General features: G+C 53.5%; 2 protein-coding genes across 2 annotated transcripts; both read right to left on the minus strand.

The window, feature by feature from the left end:
* Nucleotides 1-5,993: 5,993 nt before the first annotated feature.
* Nucleotides 5,994-11,258, minus strand: LOC132364338 (double homeobox protein 4-like protein 4). Its single transcript, XM_059919954.1, has 5 exons — nt 11,216-11,258; nt 9,327-9,481; nt 7,766-7,886; nt 7,204-7,358; nt 5,994-6,683 (listed from the first exon to the last, which is right to left on the minus strand). The coding sequence occupies exons 1-5, from the start codon at nt 11,256-11,258 to the stop codon at nt 5,994-5,996; spliced, it is 1,164 nt and encodes a 387-aa protein (XP_059775937.1).
* Nucleotides 11,259-14,318: 3,060 nt separating this feature from the next.
* Nucleotides 14,319-19,581, minus strand: LOC132364339 (double homeobox protein 4-like protein 4). Its single transcript, XM_059919955.1, has 5 exons — nt 19,539-19,581; nt 17,650-17,804; nt 16,091-16,211; nt 15,529-15,683; nt 14,319-15,008 (listed from the first exon to the last, which is right to left on the minus strand). The coding sequence occupies exons 1-5, from the start codon at nt 19,579-19,581 to the stop codon at nt 14,319-14,321; spliced, it is 1,164 nt and encodes a 387-aa protein (XP_059775938.1).
* Nucleotides 19,582-20,236: the final 655 nt, after the last annotated feature.

Genomic DNA, 20,236 nt, shown 5'->3' on the forward strand with positions numbered 1-20,236 from the left:
CCTCATCAAAACTACCAGTTTCTCTCTGGGTCTTTTGGTCTCCGTCTACGATTCTCCGCATCTACCTGTTGACGTCTGTCTCTGTTGCCACCCGCCCGCCTGCCCACCTGCCTGCCTGCCTGCCTTCCCCTCTCTCTGTCTCTGTCCCAGGCTCTCAGGCTCAATCTCCTTTCCCTCATTTGCTCTCTTTGCCTCCCCTTTGGCATGGTCCATGCCCGATTCATGGTTCCCTGCCTCTCTTATGTCCCCACAGGCGGTACTGTCTCATAACACGCAATCATATCCATTAGCAAGTGCCCCCATGAAAACCACACTTCCCATGCTGCCTGGGAACTACTCATTGACAGTCACTTCTCAGGGACTACATGCCTCCATCACTCTTAGGTCAGGAGACTCTTATGTACCCGCTCCCCATCTTCAGAATATGTGTCCTTGTCTTCAACAGTGAAGCCGTGTGCATGCTACCTCATTCCCCGAGGCCGAAGTGCAGTGTGGACCTGTGCTTGTGTGCGTGTGTGTGTGCATGTTTTTAGACGTTTCTGACGGTGGTGTGTGGAAAATGTGACGCCCTGAGAAAACGTGTTCGTAGGGAAAGCCAATCAGTCTTTGGCGACGCTTTGTAAGGTCGCAGGCGAGGTGTTCCTACCTTTGGTGACTCCTCTCCAACCTGCCCAGAGAGGGAAGTCTTCAGCACGGCTAGTTCCTCGGAGGCCAGCCATCAAGGGAACACCTCCCTGGCACCACCAGGCCCTCCTGCTTCCTTGGCCCCTCGCCCTTTATTCTTGACCACCCATTTGAATGGACCTCTCGCCACACAGCTCAGTCTGGCCACGTTTTCCAAAGGGAGCCACCTTCCTTGCCAAGATTCGAGTCCCTGCTGTCTGGAGCACCCAGAAGAGGAAGCCCCAAGGGCAAGGACTCCAGCTGGCATAGGGCGACTTGCGTCTGGACATGGACCCCGAGAGGGAGGATGGATCGAGAGACTCGGACGTACCTGAATTCTGCTTTCTGGAATGCCCAGTTCTCGTGCCAGCCGTTCTCTGGTCGTTATCCCGGGGTAGGGGTTCTGTTGAAAGAGTGCTTGCAGGGTGTCCTTCTGACTCAGCCTCAGAACCAGTCTCCTCCTTCGAGATGGTCTTGAGAGTCGGCCTGTGGGAGAGAAAAGGGGGAATGTGTCAGGGGCGAATCCATGGAGGTGCAAACCAATGGTACCGGCACAGCGCTGGTCTTTGTGCCACGTGAAAAATCTCTAAGCCAGGGGAAGACTCTGCATTTGGAACAACCGTGGGCACACCCTGAAAGCCACGCTGAGTGGGACTCTGTGGGCTCAAGCTAAGCTGAGGGTCAAGGCTAGGGGGATCCCCCCACCACTCGCCAAGGATCCACAGGGCGCCATGCAAGCAGAAGGGGAAAGCCCTAGAAAAACAGGCTAACGTGACCAAAATGGGTGGAAGGATTGTCCACCTGTGGAGGCCTCAGAAAGTCTTGATGGCTCCTACCAGATTTACCTTGACCTCTATGCTAACGAGAGGAGCCCGGCTTCTGGCCTGTCATACGCACAGGGCACATCCGCTTTCACTATTTGAAAGGAAATGAGACGAAAGCCAAACGAAGCCAGACAAACACACAAGCCAACCCCAAACACAGAACTCACTAGGAGATTGTTAAGAAGACCCAATTTTTTGAGATAAGGACCAACGTGGGGCCCCGTCTGATGGCGCCCACCCACCCACACACCCACAACAGCCCAGTATTCTTCGGAAGATGAGTTTCCCTTTCCAGGCACCAAGGTCTTGCTGACTCGCCCTGTGTGTGTGCTATTCTTTCAGTTGGGCAGCCTTGAAGGGCTGCCCCCATCCCTGTCCTATTGGAGGTTGCGTCTTTCTGGTGGCAAGGGAATAGATGGGTGTTTGTTTCCTGCCTTCTAAGGCGGGAGCCGGGTGTGATGGCCAGGGTGGGTGTGGTTTCAGGCACGTCCTGCACATCCTTGAGATTTGAGTTTCCTGAACTCTCTCCAACTCTAGGACAACACCAACCCTTCTGCAAGGGCCACCCGCTCTAGCAGCTGGCAGCTGGTGACGTAGGGTCGTCTCCAGGTCTCGCGCTGGAAGGAGACAAGGCAAGGCAAGGGTTTCGGACCCCCAACGGGGACTTCCTTTAAAAGCGCCCTTCCTTCCTGCCAGCTCCAAGGAAAATCTTTGGAAAGCACTCAAGGAACGAACGTGTCACACTGCGGATTTTGCCTTTCCAGAGGCTCCTGCACTGGCTACCTTGGAGTCCAATGAGAGACAGTTCGAGTGCTCCTGGAATCTCTGTTTCCCAGGCTCTAGCTTTCAGTTGTGCTCAAAGAAAAACTCTCTTTTTCTTCTATTCTTAATACATACTGGATGTGGATTCTTTCCATGGACACCATGGAAGTTAACCAGTTCAAATGGAACACGAAACCAAAGAGAGCAAATCCGTAACAACAGCAAGAATAGAACATGGGAAACCAACTCAAAATCCCAAACACGGTCAACTGGAAAAGAGTGTCAGTTTAGTTGGGAACGTTTTCAAACACTCGTGTTCCGTTCAGTGCAACCACAGGCTGGGATTTTTGGTAGAGAAGCCATTGTCAGGCAACAGGCCTACCTACTTCCATGTCGATTTCAAGAAGGAAAACAAACGAACCATCAAACCAGAAATATGTACGTGAATTGCCCAAACCAAGGTGCATCCTTTTGCCCAACTGATTCCAGAAACATGTCCCAGCATATCTGTCCGTGCCAATTAGTGGTCATTGGGAAACTTCAACCTTCGTGGTGATCAACCCTTGGGGTGGGGAGGTGCATGAGTGTATTTGGAGGACCCAACCCCAGAGCCCAGATGCTGAGGGCAACGTACCTGTGGAGGTGCTGTATGTGCCGGACGAGCTCGACGAATCCATGGTGGGAGACCCACACGGATGGCATGGAAGCTGCTGGCCAACTGCTCAGTGCTGAGAAGCTCAGGATTTATAATGGATGAGGATGCCCCGCCCCTATTTATGTAAATAGCCGCAGATGGTGGGGAACCCTTCCTTGCAAATTGAGAACCTGGAAGGAATCCCGTGAGGCAAGTGGGCGTTGGAATGGAAGGCCTGTTCGGAGGCTCCCAGGTCTCTTTGAAGCTGCCGCCCTCGTCATCCTTTCCCAGAATGCTTGGGGTCCAGTGCTCTCTCGTTTTCACACCTTTTCACATTCCACACATAGTTTTGCTCTCCGTGGAATTCCCCAACTCTGAGTCCCTCACGCTTAGCTGTGTCACTGTACTTTCCAAAATGGAGAGAGAACCTGGAGCCTAGCTTTCCTCGAGTACGTTTCCCACTTCGTTCATCACCACCAGGACGTCATTGCCTCCCACTCTTAAAGCATTTCCTTGGCTGGGGTTTGAGTTCCCGATAATTCACACACTAAGCTTGACTGCTTATCTAGGGTCTACCCATGGTCCTCAACAGTTCGGGACTTTTTCAGAGGTACCCTGAAACCCACCCCCTTGCTCACATGCCATGGAGAGACCAGAGAAAGGGGCAGGCCACACGTGTAGGTTTCACAAGCCAAGGAACTTAATTTCAGTGCTTGTCCTTGGCGTCCACAAGACGAAGTCGGGTTCACTTTCACTGGTCAACTGGCATCTGGAAGAAGAAGAAGAGAGGAAGAAGAAGAGGAGGAGGAGGAGGAGGAAGAAGAAGAAGAGGAGGAAGAAGGAGAGGGATATGAAGCAAGTTATATGATGGATGATGACACAGCTTGGTTTGAAAGGAATGCTTTGGATTCCAAATACAACCATCCCAACATTTTCGGGGCGTTTGCGCTGCAGAGAATTGAAAACTTAGAAGCAAACAAACAAAACAACCACACAGAAACACAGAACCATCTCTAATGTGTTCTTCTGCCACCACGTGGATTAACATGAGGACAGTGAGCTTATTTAGAAACAGTGGGGAATTGGAGTAATTACACCACTAATTCGTGAAAATATGGCTGGGGCGTGTGTGTTTGTGTGATCTGTGTGTTTGATTTTCTGCACCCACCCACTAAGGGCGGTTGTCGGGTGGTCCCCGTGGACGGATGCCACCGGGGCTAGTAGGAGTCTGCAAGTCCCAGGAGGCCCAGGAGGATGTCCTGAGGAGGTGCAGGTCCTCGTCCCTTGCCCTCAAGTGCCAGAGATCAGAGGGGGGGGGGCGTGACCATCTTGTTGGATCAGGGTGGTTTTTCCCGAGAAGGTGGAAGTTTTGGCTGAGATAATCACGGAAACATGGGATTTGCTGGCTCCTCCCAGAAGGCACGGGCTTCCAGACTTGGACCGGCTCCCTCCTGGACAATCCAGGTGGGGTAAGCTTGCTTGGGAGAGTAGAAGCTTTGATCAGCATGGCAGCCAGGACATCCTGAGAGCCCGCAGGTGTGTTTATGCACAGTCCACCAGTGGCCTCCCTGTGGACGTTCCGCTGCCCGTCCCTGGGCTCCGAGATTTCGCTGGAGCAGCCAGCATTGAACCCCCAAGATGGTAAAGCCACAGCTCCTAGCTCTAGCTAGCGTCTGTGCAAGTCCTGCCACCCACAATGATCTCAGTGTTTCCCGGCACACTGTGACCCAGTGTTCCTCCCGCCCTCTTGAAAGCACCATCTTTTCCATAAGCTGTCTCTTACCGCATCTCCAGTCATACTTGTCCTGACGCTATCGTGGCCAGATTCTTTGCCCAGAAGCCCTATGCCACCTGTATGGCCCTTGAAACTGACGTTTCCTTTCTGCCCAAGGGAAAGAAGGAGAGAGAGAGAGAGAGAGGAAGAGAGAGACAGAGAGGGAGAGAGACAGAGAGAGAGAGAGACAGAGAGAGAGGGCTGTATATTGCTCTAGAGCTCTGGAGAAAGGGGAGCCTAAGACAGAGGAGTGACTGGGAGGGAGCTGAGGACTAGATGTGTCTGCAGAGATATACACACTATAGAGCTAGAGACCCGGATGCAGTTGTAGCTAGAGACTCAGATACATCGGTGTACACACATTCAAGTGGCAACTCTCAGATTATTTTCCTACTTCGTGCCGCTGACACACCCATGCTGGACATGGGGAGCACGGATTGAGCCAATCGAGAATCACTCAACACAGAGTGTACGAGGCACATGTGTTGGAAAATATTTTTGAAAGAAGCAGTGGAAGGGATCACCTGCCACGACGTTACGATGCCACAGGCATTTGGTTTTTCAGTTCCTTTGTGCATCGCTTTAGTTGTAACACGGCTTATCTTTTGAGAGGTGTGCGCGTGTGGTGTGTGGCCGTAGACAGACAATGAGAGAGAGAGAGGGACGGAGAGAGATTATTTGCCTGCATAATAAACTGGGCACAGTTGTTACTATGAACTCTGGCAATGAAAGTGTTTGCATAGTTCTGTCCTTGTGTGCAAAGGGCGATACCCTTAGGAACCCTTCCACACCATGCACCCAGAAACCAAGTGAAGGTTGTCACTGAGAGACTGTTTTCTTGATTCCACTAGGGTGTGTTTGTGGCTACAAGCTACGGGACTAGACAGGGGCGTCTGGACCACCTTCCCATGCTGTCCCAGGCCAAGGGAGGGATTTCACCTCCCCGAGGAAATGCGGGAGAATACAAAGCGACCAAAGCACAACGAAGAACTTGAACTGAGTGCCAAGATTTATTGATTGGATCAATGGAATGTCACATACAACGGGGAAATCCAGTTCAGCCTTGGGTCCTCCTCGTTGTCATTGGAAGGCTAGAATTCCTTGAGGCTTCGGAGGTGGTGTCCCTCCTGGTGCCCATGCTTCCTGACAGTCCGTGTGGAGCATGGCATTGCTCGTAGACACAACGCAGTTGCGGTCGACAGTCTTCTTGCCTTGGTCGCCCTGCCAGACACTATCATGAGCGTTGCTTGTTCCTTCTCCTTTCTCTCGCCCGTGGCTCTGCCTCCCAGGAAAGGAGGCTTGAACGGGGCTCGGGGGAAGGTCTTCCTACCTCCCCCTAAGCCTGTGGCACTGGGGAGCCTGGCAGCATGTCGAGCAAGGCCTGGAATTCTTCCTCGCTGAGGGGGGCTTCCAGGGTTGCGGCAAGTTCCTCTTCCTCTGCGTCCGCATTCGGAAAAGGGCCTGCCTTGTCCAGAATGTCCGCGTCTGACAAGAGTTCATCCAGGAGGCTTGAGGAGCCTGGAAGGGCTGAGTGCTGGGGCTGTTGCTCCAGCTGGGGAGATGTCTCTTCACTTGAGGTTGGCTGCTGCGGCCAGAAGTGTGTCTCTGGGGGTGCAGGCGGCAAGATGTCCCCCTGGGCAGGCTGCCCACTGGCGATGACAGCATGTGTCCCTTCGCCCCACGGAACTGTGACCGGAAGAGGCTGCGGGTACTGGCATCCCTGAAGTGCTGCCAGGCTGGGCTGGACCACGATGAACATCAACGGGTGGCCCACACAGCACCCAGAGGCAGCCCCTGGCACAAGAAAGGTGGGGGAGAAAACAGGAGTGGCCGCAGCAAAGGACTGCGTGCTCTCAGGTGCATGAGAGGGAGGATAACGATGAGAGCTGCTATGGACAGTGGGCGGGGGGCCTTGGTCCGACAGGGCAGTCACGGCTGATGTGGCATCTGGTCCTTCGGCCAGGGCATTCACAGGCCCACTAGCGCTCTGCTTTGGGTGCCGAGCTCTTCGGTTCTGGAACCATATCTAGGGAACCATATGGGGAGACAGGAACATTAGCAGCGCGACAGTCCAGATCTACTTGCCGCCGCCCCATCCCCGGCCGGCCCCGCCCCGGCCCGCCCTGCCCTGCCCTGCCCTGCCCTGCCCTGCCCTCCAATCTGTCAGGTCCATGGCAAGTACTGGTGGGCCTCATCTAAGGGCCATTTAACCTAGAGCTTTCGCCTTGGCTCTTGAAAATGCGGGAGGACGTCAGGGCAGCACAGGACCCACCCCACCCCTCCCCACCCCTGGCTTTGAGGAGAGCCGTCATTGACCGGCTACAACCTCAGGCCCCTCCCTGGCTGCCCAGGACTTCCATTGCCCTCTCCTCTTCCGGAAAGGGATGCCTTCAGATCAGCCCCCTTAGTGTATTCGTAGGACGAAGGGAACCTCCTCCCAATCCCCCCTCGCCAAGCCTACCTATATCCAGCAGCAACACGTCACAAGGTTTAACACTCCTTCCTCGTGGGAGAAGCCAAGTCCCACCCACTGGTGGAGAACTTACCTGGATTCGAGGTTCGGGAATTCCTGTCTGGTGAGCCAATTCTTCCCTGGCAGCAATGGATGGAAATCGATCCCTCTCAAAGGCTTGCACAAGGACCCTTGTTTGAGAAGGAGAGATGAAAGTCCTCTTTCGCCTGGCCTCTCTTCCCAAGCTTTCTGAAGAAGAACACACAGAGAAGAGAGGACATTCAGGCCAATTGCAGCACATTCACGGCAGATGCAGTGTGTGGTATGTAGGAAGTGGTATGTCATAGATCAAGATCGATACATCGATACGTCTTATTCAGTGCTACGTGAAAATGCCCCATGTGATGGAAGAAGGGATTTCTGCACATCCGGGCAGGTTCTGGACCCGAAGATTCCAAGCCTTCCCGGCCATGCATCTCCCCACCCTCCAACAGGGCCATGATGCTCCTGTGTGGAACAGGAATGGGGCAAGAAGCCAAGATATCATGGTTTCCTCTCTGAAGCGTTCCTGGCCTCCCACGGTCATCCACGTTCAGAGATGATTGTGTCTCAAGGGGATGCTCGGGGGAAAGGCCTTTGGATTGCTGGGTACTTACCTCGAGTCAAAGCCTGAGGTGGTGGCGGCCGCAGCGGCTGCGACTGCCCTCCTTTGAAGGCATTCTCCGACAGCAATCGGCTCTGCTTTAGGCGTCTTCTTCGTTGGTTTTGAAACCAAACCTGGGTACAAAGAAAGAAAGCCTTGTCACTCAATGCTCATGCACGTACTTCCAAGATCGATTGCAGGGATGCACCACAGAACAAACGCACAAACGCGCCAGCCAGCCAGCCAGCCAGCAACAAGCCGACTACTGGAGACCCAGTATGGCCCCTCTGCCCCCAGTGGAAATAGTTACGAGTCAAAGGGACTGAACTCTCACTGGCAGGTAGAATGTAGACTCCCACTTTCACCTCTGAAGAAGTGCACCAGATTCCAGAATACACAATCTGTGTCCGTGAAAATAATCCTTCCTCTTCGAGTCACCTTACTGGTGCCCAGAGTAATGACTTGTGACACAGGAGGAGACAATGCTTGCTTTCCCACAGTCAGAATGGGCTGGATAGCTACCTCTCTCTCTCTCTCTCTCTCTCTCTCTCTCTCTCTCTCTCTCCCCCGCCCCACCCCTCCTCATCAAAACTACCAGTTTCTCTCTGGGTCTTTTGGTCTCCGTCTACGATTCTCCGCATCTACCTGTTGACGTCTGTCTCTGTTGCCACCCGCCCGCCTGCCCACCTGCCTGCCTGCCTGCCTTCCCCTCTCTCTGTCTCTGTCCCAGGCTCTCAGGCTCAATCTCCTTTCCCTCATTTGCTCTCTTTGCCTCCCCTTTGGCATGGTCCATGCCCGATTCATGGTTCCCTGCCTCTCTTATGTCCCCACAGGCGGTACTGTCTCATAACACGCAATCATATCCATTAGCAAGTGCCCCCATGAAAACCACACTTCCCATGCTGCCTGGGAACTACTCATTGACAGTCACTTCTCAGGGACTACATGCCTCCATCACTCTTAGGTCAGGAGACTCTTATGTACCCGCTCCCCATCTTCAGAATATGTGTCCTTGTCTTCAACAGTGAAGCCGTGTGCATGCTACCTCATTCCCCGAGGCCGAAGTGCAGTGTGGACCTGTGCTTGTGTGCGTGTGTGTGTGCATGTTTTTAGACGTTTCTGACGGTGGTGTGTGGAAAATGTGACGCCCTGAGAAAACGTGTTCGTAGGGAAAGCCAATCAGTCTTTGGCGACGCTTTGTAAGGTCGCAGGCGAGGTGTTCCTACCTTTGGTGACTCCTCTCCAACCTGCCCAGAGAGGGAAGTCTTCAGCACGGCTAGTTCCTCGGAGGCCAGCCATCAAGGGAACACCTCCCTGGCACCACCAGGCCCTCCTGCTTCCTTGGCCCCTCGCCCTTTATTCTTGACCACCCATTTGAATGGACCTCTCGCCACACAGCTCAGTCTGGCCACGTTTTCCAAAGGGAGCCACCTTCCTTGCCAAGATTCGAGTCCCTGCTGTCTGGAGCACCCAGAAGAGGAAGCCCCAAGGGCAAGGACTCCAGCTGGCATAGGGCGACTTGCGTCTGGACATGGACCCCGAGAGGGAGGATGGATCGAGAGACTCGGACGTACCTGAATTCTGCTTTCTGGAATGCCCAGTTCTCGTGCCAGCCGTTCTCTGGTCGTTATCCCGGGGTAGGGGTTCTGTTGAAAGAGTGCTTGCAGGGTGTCCTTCTGACTCAGCCTCAGAACCAGCCTCCTCCTTCGAGATGGTCTTGAGAGTCGGCCTGTGGGAGAGAAAAGGGGGAATGTGTCAGGGGCGAATCCATGGAGGTGCAAACCAATGGTACCGGCACAGCGCTGGTCTTTGTGCCACGTGAAAAATCTCTAAGCCAGGGGAAGACTCTGCATTTGGAACAACCGTGGGCACACCCTGAAAGCCACGCTGAGTGGGACTCTGTGGGCTCAAGCTAAGCTGAGGGTCAAGGCTAGGGGGATCCCCCCACCACTCGCCAAGGATCCACAGGGCGCCATGCAAGCAGAAGGGGAAAGCCCTAGAAAAACAGGCTAACGTGACCAAAATGGGTGGAAGGATTGTCCACCTGTGGAGGCCTCAGAAAGTCTTGATGGCTCCTACCAGATTTACCTTGACCTCTATGCTAACGAGAGGAGCCCGGCTTCTGGCCTGTCATACGCACAGGGCACATCCGCTTTCACTATTTGAAAGGAAATGAGACGAAAGCCAAACGAAGCCAGACAAACACACAAGCCAACCCCAAACACAGAACTCACTAGGAGATTGTTAAGAAGACCCAATTTTTTGAGATAAGGACCAACGTGGGGCCCCGTCTGATGGCGCCCACCCACCCACACACCCACAACAGCCCAGTATTCTTCGGAAGATGAGTTTCCCTTTCCAGGCACCAAGGTCTTGCTGACTCGCCCTGTGTGTGTGCTATTCTTTCAGTTGGGCAGCCTTGAAGGGCTGCCCCCATCCCTGTCCTATTGGAGGTTGCGTCTTTCTGGTGGCAAGGGAATAGATGGGTGTTTGTTTCCTGCCTTCTAAGGCGGGAGCCGGGTGTGATGGCCAGGGTGGGTGTGGTTTCAGGCACGTCCTGCACATCCTTGAGATTTGAGTTTCCTGAACTCTCTCCAACTCTAGGACAACACCAACCCTTCTGCAAGGGCCACCCGCTCTAGCAGCTGGCAGCTGGTGACGTAGGGTCGTCTCCAGGTCTCGCGCTGGAAGGAGACAAGGCAAGGCAAGGGTTTCGGACCCCCAACGGGGACTTCCTTTAAAAGCGCCCTTCCTTCCTGCCAGCTCCAAGGAAAATCTTTGGAAAGCACTCAAGGAACGAACGTGTCACACTGCGGATTTTGCCTTTCCAGAGGCTCCTGCACTGGCTACCTTGGAGTCCAATGAGAGACAGTTCGAGTGCTCCTGGAATCTCTGTTTCCCAGGCTCTAGCTTTCAGTTGTGCTCAAAGAAAAACTCTCTTTTTCTTCTATTCTTAATACATACTGGATGTGGATTCTTTCCATGGACACCATGGAAGTTAACCAGTTCAAATGGAACACGAAACCAAAGAGAGCAAATCCGTAACAACAGCAAGAATAGAACATGGGAAACCAACTCAAAATCCCAAACACGGTCAACTGGAAAAGAGTGTCAGTTTAGTTGGGAACGTTTTCAAACACTCGTGTTCCGTTCAGTGCAACCACAGGCTGGGATTTTTGGTAGAGAAGCCATTGTCAGGCAACAGGCCTACCTACTTCCATGTCGATTTCAAGAAGGAAAACAAACGAACCATCAAACCAGAAATATGTACGTGAATTGCCCAAACCAAGGTGCATCCTTTTGCCCAACTGATTCCAGAAACATGTCCCAGCATATCTGTCCGTGCCAATTAGTGGTCATTGGGAAACTTCAACCTTCGTGGTGATCAACCCTTGGGGTGGGGAGGTGCATGAGTGTATTTGGAGGACCCAACCCCAGAGCCCAGATGCTGAGGGCAACGTACCTGTGGAGGTGCTGTATGTGCCGGACGAGCTCGACGAATCCATGGTGGGAGACCCACACGGATGGCATGGAAGCTGCTGGCCAACTGCTCAGTGCTGAGAAGCTCAGGATTTATAATGGATGAGGATGCCCCGCCCCTATTTATGTAAATAGCCGCAGATGGTGGGGAACCCTTCCTTGCAAATTGAGAACCTGGAAGGAATCCCGTGAGGCAAGTGGGCGTTGGAATGGAAGGCCTGTTCGGAGGCTCCCAGGTCTCTTTGAAGCTGCCGCCCTCGTCATCCTTTCCCAGAATGCTTGGGGTCCAGTGCTCTCTCGTTTTCACACCTTTTCACATTCCACACATAGTTTTGCTCTCCGTGGAATTCCCCAACTCTGAGTCCCTCACGCTTAGCTGTGTCACTGTACTTTCCAAAATGGAGAGAGAACCTGGAGCCTAGCTTTCCTCGAGTACGTTTCCCACTTCGTTCATCACCACCAGGACGTCATTGCCTCCCACTCTTAAAGCATTTCCTTGGCTGGGGTTTGAGTTCCCGATAATTCACACACTAAGCTTGACTGCTTATCTAGGGTCTACCCATGGTCCTCAACAGTTCGGGACTTTTTCAGAGGTACCCTGAAACCCACCCCCTTGCTCACATGCCATGGAGAGACCAGAGAAAGGGGCAGGCCACACGTGTAGGTTTCACAAGCCAAGGAACTTAATTTCAGTGCTTGTCCTTGGCGTCCACAAGACGAAGTCGGGTTCACTTTCACTGGTCAACTGGCATCTGGAAGAAGAAGAAGAGAGGAAGAAGAAGAGGAGGAGGAGGAGGAGGAAGAAGAAGAAGAGGAGGAAGAAGGAGAGGGATATGAAGCAAGTTATATGATGGATGATGACACAGCTTGGTTTGAAAGGAATGCTTTGGATTCCAAATACAACCATCCCAACATTTTCGGGGCGTTTGCGCTGCAGAGAATTGAAAACTTAGAAGCAAACAAACAAAACAACCACACAGAAACACAGAACCATCTCTAATGTGTTCTTTTGCCACCACGTGGATTAACATGAGGACAGTGAGCTTATTTAGAAACAGTGGGGAATTGGAGTAATTACACCACTAATTCGTGAAAATATGGCTGGGGCGTGTGTGTTTGTGTGATCTGTGTGTTTGATTTTCTGCACCCACCCACTAAGGGCGGTTGTCGGGTGGTCCCCGTGGACGGATGCCACCGGGGCTAGTAGGAGTCTGCAAGTCCCAGGAGGCCCAGGAGGATGTCCTGAGGAGGTGCAGGTCCTCGTCCCTTGCCCTCAAGTGCCAGAGATCAGAGGGGGGGGGGGCGTGACCATCTTGTTGGATCAGGGTGGTTTTTCCCGAGAAGGTGGAAGTTTTGGCTGAGATAATCACGGAAACATGGGATTTGCTGGCTCCTCCCAGAAGGCACGGGCTTCCAGACTTGGACCGGCTCCCTCCTGGACAATCCAGGTGGGGTAAGCTTGCTTGGGAGAGTAGAAGCTTTGATCAGCATGGCAGCCAGGACATCCTGAGAGCCCGCAGGTGTGTTTATGCACAGTCCACCAGTGGCCTCCCTGTGGACGTTCCGCTGCCCGTCCCTGGGCTCCGAGATTTCGCTGGAGCAGCCAGCATTGAACCCCCAAGATGGTAAAGCCACAGCTCCTAGCTCTAGCTAGCGTCTGTGCAAGTCCTGCCACCCACAAGGATCTCAGTGTTTCCCGGCACACTGTGACCCAGTGTTCCTCCCGCCCTCTTGAAAGCACCATCTTTTCCATAAGCTGTCTCTTACCGCATCTCCAGTCATACTTGTCCTGACGCTATCGTGGCCAGATTCTTTGCCCAGAAGCCCTATGCCACCTGTATGGCCCTTGAAACTGACGTTTCCTTTCTGCCCAAGGGAAAGAAGGAGAGAGAGAGAGAGAGAGGAAGAGAGAGGGAGAGAGACAGAGAGAGAGAGAGACAGAGAGAGAGGGCTGTATATTGCTCTAGAGCTCTGGAGAAAGGGCAGCCTAAGACAGATGAGTGACTGGGAGGGAGCTGAGGACTAGATGTGTCTGCAGAGATATACACACTATAGAGCTAGAGACCCGGATGCAGTTGTAGCTAGAGACTCAGATACATCGGTGTACACACATTCAAGTGGCAACTCTCAGATTATTTTCCTACTTCGTGCCGCTGACACACCCATGCTGGACATGGGGAGCACGGATTGAGCCAATCGAGAATCACTCAACACAGAGTGTACGAGGCACATGTGTTGGAAAATATTTTTGAAAGAAGCAGTGGAAGGGATCACCTGCCACGACGTTACGATGCCACAGGCATTTGGTTTTTCAGTTCCTTTGTGCATCGCTTTAGTTGTAACACGGCTTATCTTTTGAGAGGTGTGCGCGTGTGGTGTGTGGCCGTAGACAGACAATGAGAGAGAGAGAGGGACGGAGAGAGATTATTTGCCTGCATAATAAACTGGGCACAGTTGTTACTATGAACTCTGGCAATGAAAGTGTTTGCATAGTTCTGTCCTTGTGTGCAAAGGGCGATACCCTTAGGAACCCTTCCACACCATGCACCCAGAAACCAAGTGAAGGTTGTCACTGAGAGACTGTTTTCTTGATTCCACTAGGGTGTGTTTGTGGCTACAAGCTACGGGACTAGACAGGGGCGTCTGGACCACCTTCCCATGCTGTCCCAGGCCAAGGGAGGGATTTCACCTCCCCGAGGAAATGCGGGAGAATACAAAGCGACCAAAGCACAACGAAGAACTTGAACTGAGTGCCAAGATTTATTGATTGGATCAATGGAATGTCACATACAACGGGGAAATCCAGTTCAGCCTTGGGTCCTCCTCGTTGTCATTGGAAGGCTAGAATTCCTTGAGGCTTCGGAGGTGGTGTCCCTCCTGGTGCCCATGCTTCCTGACAGTCCGTGTGGAGCATGGCATTGCTCGTAGACACAACGCAGTTGCGGTCGACAGTCTTCTTGCCTTGGTCGCCCTGCCAGACACTATCATGAGCGTTGCTTGTTCCTTCTCCTTTCTCTCGCCCGTGGCTCTGCCTCCCAGGAAAGGAGGCTTGAACGGGGCTCGGGGGAAGGTCTTCCTACCTCCCCCTAAGCCTGTGGCACTGGGGAGCCTGGCAGCATGTCGAGCAAGGCCTGGAATTCTTCCTCGCTGAGGGGGGCTTCCAGGGTTGCGGCAAGTTCCTCTTCCTCTGCGTCCGCATTCGGAAAAGGGCCTGCCTTGTCCAGAATGTCCGCGTCTGACAAGAGTTCATCCAGGAGGCTTGAGGAGCCTGGAAGGGCTGAGTGCTGGGGCTGTTGCTCCAGCTGGGGAGATGTCTCTTCACTTGAGGTTGGCTGCTGCGGCCAGAAGTGTGTCTCTGGGGGTGCAGGCGGCAAGATGTCCCCCTGGGCAGGCTGCCCACTGGCGATGACAGCATGTGTCCCTTCGCCCCACGGAACTGTGACCGGAAGAGGCTGCGGGTACTGGCATCCCTGAAGTGCTGCCAGGCTGGGCTGGACCACGATGAACATCAACGGGTGGCCCACACAGCACCCAGAGGCAGCCCCTGGCACAAGAAAGGTGGGGGAGAAAACAGGAGTGGCCGCAGCAAAGGACTGCGTGCTCTCAGGTGCATGAGAGGGAGGATAACGATGAGAGCTGCTATGGACAGTGGGCGGGGGGCCTTGGTCCGACAGGGCAGTCACGGCTGATGTGGCATCTGGTCCTTCGGCCAGGGCATTCACAGGCCCACTAGCGCTCTGCTTTGGGTGCCGAGCTCTTCGGTTCTGGAACCATATCTAGGGAACCATATGGGGAGACAGGAACATTAGCAGCGCGACAGTCCAGATCTACTTGCCGCCGCCCCATCCCCGGCCGGCCCCGCCCCGGCCCGCCCTGCCCTGCCCTGCCCTGCCCTGCCCTGCCCTCCAATCTGTCAGGTCCATGGCAAGTACTGGTGGGCCTCATCTAAGGGCCATTTAACCTAGAGCTTTCGCCTTGGCTCTTGAAAATGCGGGAGGACGTCAGGGCAGCACAGGACCCACCCCACCCCTCCCCACCCCTGGCTTTGAGGAGAGCCGTCATTGACCGGCTACAACCTCAGGCCCCTCCCTGGCTGCCCAGGACTTCCATTGCCCTCTCCTCTTCCGGAAAGGGATGCCTTCAGATCAGCCCCCTTAGTGTATTCGTAGGACGAAGGGAACCTCCTCCCAATCCCCCCTCGCCAAGCCTACCTATATCCAGCAGCAACACGTCACAAGGTTTAACACTCCTTCCTCGTGGGAGAAGCCAAGTCCCACCCACTGGTGGAGAACTTACCTGGATTCGAGGTTCGGGAATTCCTGTCTGGTGAGCCAATTCTTCCCTGGCAGCAATGGATGGAAATCGATCCCTCTCAAAGGCTTGCACAAGGACCCTTGTTTGAGAAGGAGAGATGAAAGTCCTCTTTCGCCTGGCCTCTCTTCCCAAGCTTTCTGAAGAAGAACACACAGAGAAGAGAGGACATTCAGGCCAATTGCAGCACATTCACGGCAGATGCAGTGTGTGGTATGTAGGAAGTGGTATGTCATAGATCAAGATCGATACATCGATACGTCTTATTCAGTGCTACGTGAAAATGCCCCATGTGATGGAAGAAGGGATTTCTGCACATCCGGGCAGGTTCCGGACCCGAAGATTCCAAGCCTTCCCGGCCATGCATCTCCCCACCCTCCAACAGGGCCATGATGCTCCTGTGTGGAACAGGAATGGGGCAAGAAGCCAAGATATCATGGTTTCCTCTCTGAAGCGTTCCTGGCCTCCCACGGTCATCCACGTTCAGAGATGATTGTGTCTCAAGGGGATGCTCGGGGGAAAGGCCTTTGGATTGCTGGGTACTTACCTCGAGTCAAAGCCTGAGGTGGTGGCGGCCGCAGCGGCTGCGACTGCCCTCCTTTGAAGGCATTCTCCGACAGCAATCGGCTCTGCTTTAGGCGTCTTCTTCGTTGGTTTTGAAACCAAACCTGGGTACAAAGAAAGAAAGCCTTGTCACTCAATGCTCATGCACGTACTTCCAAGATCGATTGCAGGGATGCACCACAGAACAAACGCACAAACGCGCCAGCCAGCCAGCCAGCCAGCAACAAGCCGACTACTGGAGACCCAGTATGGCCCCTCTGCCCCCAGTGGAAATAGTTACGAGTCAAAGGGACTGAACTCTCACTGGCAGGTAGAATGTAGACTCCCACTTTCACCTCTGAAGAAGTGCACCAGATTCCAGAATACACAATCTGTGTCCGTGAAAATAATCCTTCCTCTTCGAGTCACCTTACTGGTGCCCAGAGTAATGACTTGTGACACAGGAGGAGACAATGCTTGCTTTCCCACAGTCAGAATGGGCTGGATAGCTACCTCTCTCTCTCTCTCTCTCTCTCTCTCTCTCTCTCTCCCCCGCCCCACCCCTCCTCATCAAAACTACCAGTTTCTCTCTGGGTCTTTTGGTCTCCGTCTACGATTCTCCGCATCTACCTGTTGACGTCTGTCTCTGTTTGTTGCCACCCGCCCGCCTGCCCACCTGCCTGCCTGCCTGCCTTCCCCTCTCTCTGTCTCTGTCCCAGGCTCTCAGGCTCAATCTCCTTTCCCTCATTTGCTCTCTTTGCCTCCCCTTTGGCATGGTCCATGCCCGATTCATGGTTCCCTGCCTCTCTTATGTCCCCACAGGCGGTACTGTCTCATAACACGCAATCATATCCATTAGCAAGTGCCCCCATGAAAACCACACTTCCCATGCTGCCTGGGAACTACTCATTGACAGTCACTTCTCAGGGACTACATGCCTCCATCACTCTTAGGTCAGGAGACTCTTATGTACCCGCTCCCCATCTTCAGAATATGTGTCCTTGTCTTCAACAGTGAAGCCGTGTGCATGCTACCTCATTCCCCGAGGCCGAAGTGCAGTGTGGACCTGTGCTTGTGTGCGTGTGTGTGTGCATGTTTTTAGACGTTTCTGACGGTGGTGTGTGGAAAATGTGACGCCCTGAGAAAACGTGTTCGTAGGGAAAGCCAATCAGTCTTTGGCGACGCTTTGTAAGGTCGCAGGCGAGGTGTTCCTACCTTTGGTGACTCCTCTCCAACCTGCCCAGAGAGGGAAGTCTTCAGCACGGCTAGTTCCTCGGAGGCCAGCCATCAAGGGAACACCTCCCTGGCACCACCAGGCCCTCCTGCTTCCTTGGCCCCTCGCCCTTTATTCTTGACCACCCATTTGAATGGACCTCTCGCCACACAGCTCAGTCTGGCCACGTTTTCCAAAGGGAGCCACCTTCCTTGCCAAGATTCGAGTCCCTGCTGTCTGGAGCACCCAGAAGAGGAAGCCCCAAGGGCAAGGACTCCAGCTGGCATAGGGCGACTTGCGTCTGGACATGGACCCCGAGAGGGAGGATGGATCGAGAGACTCGGACGTACCTGAATTCTGCTTTCTGGAATGCCCAGTTCTCGTGCCAGCCGTTCTCTGGTCGTTATCCCGGGGTAGGGGTTCTGTTGAAAGAGTGCTTGCAGGGTGTCCTTCTGACTCAGCCTCAGAACCAGCCTCCTCCTTCGAGATGGTCTTGAGAGTCGGCCTGTGGGAGAGAAAAGGGGGAATGTGTCAGGGGCGAATCCATGGAGGTGCAAACCAATGGTACCGGCACAGCGCTGGTCTTTGTGCCACGTGAAAAATCTCTAAGCCAGGGGAAGACTCTGCATTTGGAACAACCGTGGGCACACCCTGAAAGCCACGCTGAGTGGGACTCTGTGGGCTCAAGCTAAGCTGAGGGTCAAGGCTAGGGGGATCCCCCCACCACTCGCCAAGGATCCACAGGGCGCCATGCAAGCAGAAGGGGAAAGCCCTAGAAAAACAGGCTAACGTGACCAAAATGGGTGGAAGGATTGTCCACCTGTGGAGGCCTCAGAAAGTCTTGATGGCTCCTACCAGATTTACCTTGACCTCTATGCTAACGAGAGGAGCCCGGCTTCTGGCCTGTCATACGCACAGGGCACATCCGCTTTCACTATTTGAAAGGAAATGAGACGAAAGCCAAACGAAGCCAGACAAACACACAAGCCAACCCCAAACACAGAACTCACTAGGAGATTGTTAAGAAGACCCAATTTTTTGAGATAAGGACCAACGTGGGGCCCCGTCTGATGGCGCCCACCCACCCACACACCCACAACAGCCCAGTATTCTTCGGAAGATGAGTTTCCCTTTCCAGGCACCAAGGTCTTGCTGACTCGCCCTGTGTGTGTGCTATTCTTTCAGTTGGGCAGCCTTGAAGGGCTGCCCCCATCCCTGTCCTATTGGAGGTTGCGTCTTTCTGGTGGCAAGGGAATAGATGGGTGTTTGTTTCCTGCCTTCTAAGGCGGGAGCCGGGTGTGATGGCCAGGGTGGGTGTGGTTTCAGGCACGTCCTGCACATCCTTGAGATTTGAGTTTCCTGAACTCTCTCCAACTCTAGGACAACACCAACCCTTCTGCAAGGGCCACCCGCTCTAGCAGCTGGCAGCTGGTGACGTAGGGTCGTCTCCAGGTCTCGCGCTGGAAGGAGACAAGGCAAGGCAAGGGTTTCGGACCCCCAACGGGGACTTCCTGTAAAAGCGCCCTTCCTTCCTGCCAGCTCCAAGGAAAATCTTTGGAAAACACTCAAGGAACGAACGTGTCACACTGCGGATTTTGCCTTTCCAGAGGCTCCTGCACTGGCTACCTTGGAGTCCAATGAGAGACAGTTCGAGTGCTCCTGGAATCTCTGTTTCCCAGGCTCTAGCTTTCAGTTGTGCTCAAAGAAAAACTCTCTTTTTCTTCTATTCTTAATACATACTGGATGTGGATTCTTTCCATGGACACCATGGAAGTTAACCAGTTCAAATGGAACACGAAACCAAAGAGAGCAAATCCGTAACAACAGCAAGAATAGAACATGGGAAACCAACTCAAAATCCCAAACACGGTCAACTGGAAAAGAGTGTCAGTTTAGTTGGGAACGTTTTCAAACACTCGTGTTCCGTTCAGTGCAACCACAGGCTGGGATTTTTGGTAGAGAAGCCATTGCCAGGCAACAGGCCTACCTACTTCCATGTCGATTTCAAGAAGGAAAACAAACGAACCATCAAACCAGAAATATGTACGTGAATTGCCCAAACCAAGGTGCATCCTTTTGCCCAACTGATTCCAGAAACATGTCCCAGCATATCTGTCCGTGCCAATTAGTGGTCATTGGGAAACTTCAACCTTCGTGGTGATCAACCCTTGGGGTGGGGAGGTGCATGAGTGTATTTGGAGGACCCAACCCCAGAGCCCAGATGCTGAGGGCAACGTACCTGTGGAGGTGCTGTATGTGCCGGACGAGCTCGACGAATCCATGGTGGGAGACCCACACGGATGGCATGGAAGCTGCTGGCCAACTGCTCAGTGCTGAGAAGCTCAGGATTTATAATGGATGAGGATGCCCCGCCCCTATTTATGTAAATAGCCGCAGATGGTGGGGAACCCTTCCTTGCAAATTGAGAACCTGGAAGGAATCCCGTGAGGCAAGTGGGCGTTGGAATGGAAGGCCTGTTCGGAGGCTCCCAGGTCCCTTTGAAGCTGCCGCCCTCGTCATCCTTTCCCAGAATGCTTGGGGTCCAGTGCTCTCTCGTTTTCACACCTTTTCACATTCCACACATAGTTTTGCTCTCCGTGGAATTCCCCAACTCTGAGTCCCTCACGCTTAGCTGTGTCACTGTACTTTCCAAAATGGAGAGAGAACCTGGAGCCTAGCTTTCCTCGAGTACGTTTCCCACTTCGTTCATCACCACCAGGACGTCATTGCCTCCCACTCTTAAAGCATTTCCTTGGCTGGGGTTTGAGTTCCCGATAATTCACACACTAAGCTTGACTGCTTATCTAGGGTCTACCCATGGTCCTCAACAGTTCGGGACTTTTTCAGAGGTACCCTGAAACCCACCCCCTTGCTCACATGCCATGGAGAGACCAGAGAAAGGGGCAGGCCACACGTGTAGGTTTCACAAGCCAAGGA

This window comes from Balaenoptera ricei, chromosome 4 (genome assembly GCF_028023285.1).
Source record: "Balaenoptera ricei isolate mBalRic1 chromosome 4, mBalRic1.hap2, whole genome shotgun sequence".
Taxonomy (NCBI): Eukaryota; Metazoa; Chordata; class Mammalia; order Artiodactyla; family Balaenopteridae; genus Balaenoptera; species Balaenoptera ricei.